This window comes from Populus alba, chromosome 10 (assembly GCF_005239225.2).
Source record: "Populus alba chromosome 10, ASM523922v2, whole genome shotgun sequence".
In the NCBI taxonomy this organism is placed as follows: domain Eukaryota; kingdom Viridiplantae; phylum Streptophyta; class Magnoliopsida; order Malpighiales; family Salicaceae; genus Populus; species Populus alba.
In genome coordinates this window covers 12039587-12046500 of record NC_133293.1, presented here as the reverse complement: position 1 = coordinate 12046500, position 6914 = coordinate 12039587, and the positions used below count along the sequence as shown (strand labels likewise).

General features: G+C 35.7%; 1 protein-coding gene across 4 annotated transcripts; it reads right to left on the bottom strand.

Annotated features, from left to right (window-relative positions):
• Nucleotides 1-220: 220 nt before the first annotated feature.
• On the bottom strand, nt 221-3108 carry LOC118046446 (adagio protein 3). Of its 4 annotated transcripts, none has more exons than XR_004687172.2 (3): nt 2728-3108; nt 543-2306; nt 221-451 (listed from the first exon to the last, which is right to left on the bottom strand). XR_004687172.2 is itself a non-coding variant. In XM_035055349.2 (2 exons), the coding sequence occupies exons 1-2, from the start codon at nt 3003-3005 to the stop codon at nt 701-703; spliced, it is 1884 nt and encodes a 627-aa protein (XP_034911240.1). In that variant the 5' UTR covers nt 3006-3108; the 3' UTR covers nt 221-700. The 4 variants fall into 4 exon arrangements, 2 of the variants coding, with proteins under 2 accessions (XP_034911240.1, XP_073268171.1); XR_004687171.2 differs by having other exon boundaries at nt 221-438; XM_035055349.2 differs by having other exon boundaries at nt 221-2306.
• Between the last annotated feature and the right edge of the window lie 3806 nt (nt 3109-6914).

Sequence of the window (6914 nt, the reverse complement as noted above, 5' to 3'; positions counted from 1 at the left end):
TTTGGATTGCAGGGTTCCACGGGGTTTTGCTGTGCTAAAACTGAATGATCTTCCGTTCAACTTCAGAGGAGGGCCTGTATTGTTATCAATCATGAGAATTAAGCCTCGTGCTTGATAGAGCTGGCCTCTTTCCATGGGCGATGCATATCTCGGTATAATTATTGCCGATAGATACATTGCATCTGTCTAGAAACCAGGGATGCTTGTAATCCATCTTGGGTTATGTGAAAAGAAATAATAATAATAATAATCATGATTGGATGGTGAATCCAATGTCGTATGCACTCAGAAATGCTTTTGCTGCATATCGTACAGGGGCTCGTCAGTTAAAAGATCCTTCCCATCCAACCACCAGCATTCTCACGCAATAGGAAAAATAAACAGGGAAAGTTAAAAGAACAGAGGAAAGCACATAAAGCAAAACCAGCTGATCACGTCCTGCATCAGATTTCTAATACAAGTCAATAGATGTAAGTAATATATGATTGCAACAACAAAAAGCACAACACAAAATCAAGACAAGTTGAGGTTTTCATACTTACAAGTATGCACACAAAGCATGGGGGAAGTATGCAGTGATACAGAAAGAAGTGATCTAGCTGAAGAACCTCAAATGGCATAGGTCATCAAACAAAGTTTTGTGGAGTGGCTGCTGGTGCAAAATTTGTGTCAACCGACATATGGACAGCTCAATGTTAAATCATGGTTCTGAGTCTTGCTTGCTTGCTAAGCACAACTCATGCAATTCGTTTAGGATCCATTCCTCCCCAGTGTGCCCCCCCAATACCAGGACCCTAGTCCCTCCAACCACACAGGTGCTATGGCCCCACGCAAGCTTAGGTGGTTGACCAGGAACGTTGAGAATCCTCCATGATGGTTTCTCCTCAGCAGGATCTAACAGGAAAAGCTGGGAAGGAGAGTGCAACCCAGCAATAGAACCACCAAAGATTATAATCCTTCCACAGGGCATGCTAACAGCAACATGATCAAGTCTGGGAGGGGGGACAACAGAACTCTGGCTCCCTATACCAGTTAATGCACTACACTCCAATAGCCTCCAATGTGGTTCTTCATCCTCCAAGTCAATGGTGTAGGCCTCACCTGATCTCAGTCGTAAGTGCCCACTCTTGGCAAGTCCGCCAAACATAAGAATTTTCGTCCGACCATAAACTGAGAGTGAATGCCCTAATCGAGATGGAGGAGCCCAAGAAGTTAGGATCTCCCTCCATATAGGCTTGTCTATAGTGAGATCCAACAAGTAGGTGTCACTGAGAAGTACCCCAGCATCTGTACATCCACCTGAGACAACCAACTTAGAACCTTCTATGGTGCAAGAGCTATGCCACGATCTAGGAAGAGGGGGAGTTCCACCAGAAACTTCCTTCCATGTCGGCTGTTTGGCATCCAAGTCCAGAACAAAGACATCATTGAGCAACCCTTGCCTTCCACATCCTCCAAACACCACCAACAAGGAACCATTTAGGCAAGAAAGAGTGTGACCCCAGCGCCCTGGTGGGGATGATTTCACACTTATCCGCTGCCACTCTGGATTTGCAGCATCAAGATTGAGAACAAAAGTGTCATCCATCGGCTGCATGTTTACTCCTTCCCCTCCAAACAATACAAGTCTATTCCCTACTGCACATGCACTGAAATTGCAACGTGAAGGCTCAACCGCTCCTCCCACTGTCACTTTCCTCCAGCAGACAGCCTCAAGGGTAGTCAGTTCCCTTGCCAGACGTCCCCAACCCAACTTTTTAGTCATCAGCTCCAATGCACCTGTGACTTCTCTTCCCCATGCATTTTGACAAACCATCTTCCTTACCTGCTCATTTTTTGTTAATTGCCGGATTCTACTGCAGACAGATCCAATGGATGCAACATCCCTTGGTGTCAAGCGTGATAGAATGTTATGAGCCAATACTTCATCAGACAACTGAAGTATCCCGCATATTTCTTGATGCTGAGTAAATGGTGATTGTCCATGCCGTGGAGAATAATTAGGTGAGTGATCAGACCGTTGAATGCAAGTCTCTTTGTAGACTGGATATGACACATGGTTCAGATCTATTTTGGCTTCAGAAAATACCTGAATACCTATTACCTGTGTGATAATTCCATCATCATCGTGTATAGGTACAAGCCTGAGCCTGTTCACCAGTGGAGTACCATCCTTTCTAAAGTTTAGAAGTTCACCTTGGAATTCCATCCCTTCCTCAAGACATCTTCTGATTTCAGAAACAACAACAGGGTCTACTAAAGGATGCCTTCTTTGAGCACGGGGATCCCTGTATTGTAAGAACCGACTGAAAAGAAAAAAAATTCCAGGATGGTTAATATAGATCCCTTGCAACATAGGAAAATCACGGTATGAATAATCAAGTAAGCAAAAATATTGACAGAGAACCGACGAAATATCCCAAAAAAAAAAAATTCGAAGCATGAAACAACCCAGCAACCTATGAGAAAAGAGAATTTAAGATGATCCCGTCTCCTTATGCGAAATATATATATATAAACAATAATTCAAAATCAAATAATCTAATTCCCCATTTTCTTACCAACCAAACAAGAATACACGCATTTAAATACAACGAACAAATTAAGTGAAATTTAAATTCTTCTTTTTTATTTATACATCAAGTGAAAAAACAGAAAAAAGTATTGAAAAAAGTAAAAGAAGAAAAGAAGAAGAATTAAAAAAAAAATGAATAAATAAAAAGATACCAGTTACGACCGAGGACCTCGTGAGCATGGTAGCCAGTGAAGATCTCGAAGACCTTGTTGACATAAATGATAGGAAAATCAAGCTCTAAGGCATCCGAAACCACAAAAGATACGGGTGTCGTTGGGTGGAAAAACAACCCTCCTCTTGTATCCTCCATTAATGAAACATCGCTTTCCATTTCATCTTCTTTAAGGGATTTGGTGCATTTCAGCCTTTTGCCTGAGCATTGAAACTCTTCTTCTTCCTCCTCCTTTTCTTCTTCTTGTGGTTTTGACATCGCTTCTCTCTTTCTATACGCGTAAAAACAAAAAAGGACAGATTTGTGCTGTGCGGGATTGGAAGCGGTAGTTGAATGTCATGTGTGGTGGCACTCTCTGCTTTTGTTTTGCCCAGCCCAGATATTCGTGTTGTTACTCCTTCTCCAAACACAGTGCCCCTCTTGTTTCCCTTATTTCCCAAAATGCCATTTTTTATTGCTTGGAAAACAAATTCATTTTATCTTACAAGAGAATTTATTATTAAGATTTTCTTTTTCTAAAATTATTATCAAACGTATCATATGCAGAGCGGACAAGTTTTCCTCCACCTCCAACGTGTAAAGACAAGATCTTAATAATTAATCCAGGTGATCAGTGGTAAAAAATAAAAACTAAAAGGTTTTATTTTTCTGTAATTTTATATTTAAATTTTGTGATTATTAATATAATGACCACTGAAAATTTACATAATTATTAACTTCATGATTCATAAGATTAGTCGAGATATATATAAGTTTACATGGATATTCATATTAATAAAAAAAAAAAAATTAATAATCCTAGCCATTGTTTACAACACTGTCATTTTTAAAAAAATTATAAACACATAAGAAAAACTATTTTTAGTATTTATGTAATTTTAAACATTAATATACAAGTGGTATCAATTACCAATAATTAAGGGAATTTGTTAGCAAAACCTTTTATTAAATTTTTTCCAATATAATTTAGTGGAATTCCCAATCAATTAATTAAATAAGAAGTGTGAAGTGGGTTTAACTGTTAATTTGATGAGATGTTATTGAGTATTTTTTATTTAAAGAAAATAACAATAATGATTGGACATGACAATTTATATAATTGAAAACAATTAAATTAGTAAAAAATATAATTTGGAATGCCCCTTTCTAAATAAATAAAAAACGTGAAAAATGCCAACCACAAGGATGGCAATTTGGTGGTAAAGGGAACAAGTGAGGGCACCGAGGGGGTTTAAGCAAGAAAAAAGGTCCACGTTGGTTCAGGGATGGAAAAGCGTGCTGCGTAAATATCTTAGAAACGAAAATATCTAAAAAACTAGGTGACGTGCCACACTGAGCCTCTACGTGACCGACCAATAAAGAAGATATTTTTATATGGCGTCAAGATGTGGCGGGAATGGGATCACCTCTCCCTCGCATCATCCCCTCCCAAACTCCCGTGCTCTCTTTTTTACCCTGTAAGCCACTTCTCCCCCTCCCTTCCTCGTCCCCACAACAAGTAAATATTTTACAGATTTACCTTGATGACATGCTTTTAGCTGGGGTTAATTAAGTAAATATTATAATATCTTAGGATCGCAGAGTAAAAGAACCTTAAAAGCACAAATAGCGAGGTACATGTGGGCCTATGGCCCTTCACCTAAAAGCACATGTTATTAGACTTTAGTATTTATCCAAGTAATGCGGAGCTTATCTGCTTAGGTAATTAATCTTGTTTTTCTTATCGTATGAACTCGTCTACTCGATTCTTCATCATATCTACCCTTCTAATGGTTTTGATAGGTTTTATACACTTCGTTGATCTCAATTATTAATATCTGCTATATCATTATTATACATTGAGCAAACAGTTTTTTTTTTCTACTTGTTGGTGCGAGAATCACCTTTTATAAGATGATTATGATAGGAGATTTATTTAAATATTAAGATGTGTCACAGCTCAAAAATACAATATGCATTAAATATTATGGTTTTAAATATGATATTATTGAAATATCATGTTTATCAACTATGAATCATGATGTTCTTGAATTATGCTATTTTATCCAAAAAAAATTGATCTTATATTGTTTCAGCATTTGCTTGTATTTATTATGCTACATATATAGTAGTACAGTGGTAATTTTGTACAACATAATAATACCATGCTACATCATTTTTCTTACAATTCTAGGACATGATAGAATATGCATACATGATTAAAACCCTATTATTTATAATATATGATTTTATTACACTATATTGTTAAAAAAAAAGTAAGTATTAAAAATAAACACATGGAGTTAAAAAAAAAAAAAAACTGTAGACTAGTCTGAACAAATCCATGATAAGAATGTTAACGTCTCGTGTTTTTTCTTTTCTTTTCTTTTTCTCCAACAATATGCATTGATTATGACCTCTGTGAACCTGAACTTTGGTTTGTTATTTTCAGGTGGTTAAAAAATTATGTTTCAAGTGAGTGTATAAATATTTTTTAAAGTAACCCCAATCATCACATAATAATCAACTATTATTTATTAATTTAGGCATACTGTATAGAATATTTCATGATTAGAAATCCGATTACTATATTTGTTTATTAATTACGCACTCAAATCGTTGGCTCCATAAATCAGCACGTGTAAATCAATTAGCCGGCTGCGCCAGAAGACGGAGGAAACAAACATGCGCCTTCAAAACGCGGCAGGAGTGGAAGCACGGGGTTCCAGTGCGGCTGGACAGTTTCACGAGTGCAGGTGCACGTAACCAAACGTCACCGACACTGGTGCGTCCCTGTTACTCGACATGCAATGACTATGAGCCAACCAACTAATCTTGGTTTAATCTTACTGAGAGTACGGACTCGGATTAAAAACGCACGCGAACCACTTCCTTCCGTCCTGCCATGGGACCACCGCCACCGCCCCACTGGCTCCTTCTCTCTTTCTCTCGTCATCATTGAGACGAACAACAGAAGAGTTTGAGCAGTAACCGAGATCGTCTCCTTCACTTTTTAAAACCATTTTAAGGGTATATCTTTTGTACATTTGTGCATTTAAGAGATTCCGATGACAGGTTTCAAGATTGTAATAGAAAAAGTTAAAATCACTTTAATGTTTCGGAACTACCATTAACGCACCTTCATAAATAAGAGAGCTCTACAATGCAAAGTTGCCGCCAATCAATAAATTTTATGATTTCACCAGCTGTGGATCTGCGCTACGCTGCAATATTTTTTCATTTTTTTTGCGTAAAACATATGTCAAGGTAATATGGAAATGTTTTAAAGCATTAAAAATAAATAAATTGTGATCAATGGGATAAATAAAATAATTTTATTTTAATTAAATAATAAAAAATACATAATAATAACAAATGAACCAAACAAAAATAACAATCATGATGACCTAAAAAAATCCAAAAAGAGACAAACTATACATCTTAATTTCTAACTCGTTTAATACAAAACAATGATACTGTATAAAAAATTAAAAAAAATAATTTGATTCAACTCAAGTTAACATGACAAGTTTGTAATCCAAAGTTGAGTCATACAAGTTAACTCTTCAAACTCGCAGCCGAGATCAAAATAACTCAAAAAAAAATAAAAAAACTACAAAACTTTTTTTTAAAAAAAAAATCTATGTTAAATTATGAAAGCTAAAAAGAAAAATATGTAAAAAGGACTAAAACTAAAAAAAATATCACTTTTCAAATTGTGATCTAGGTCATTAGACATAGATCATTTTATATGGAAAAACACCACAAAACTCAATTATCAACTAATCAAATTTTGAAAACTGAAATTAAAGAAGGAGTTTCAATTATGAAAATGATCCGGAACAAAAAAAAAATAGCAATTAGAAAACTAAGGATTAAAATTGGACTGAAAATTAAAATTTCTCCCTTCGATTTAACATTCTAGATCGTCCTCTCATTTATTTTTTATTTTGAATTTAATCCTTGTTATTTTAATTATTATATTTTTTTTGTTTTTTATCATTTTATATGGTTATTTTTTTTCTTCAATTTCATCATCAGGCATTTGATTTGTTGGAAACTAGGCTTTATGGTTTTTCTATATGAGGTGTTTTTGTTATAGTGAATCGGGTCACAAGTTTGAGAAGTTAACATGGGTTGGCATTTTGTTTTTCACTTATTTTTTTTATTTCATTATTCGACATTGTT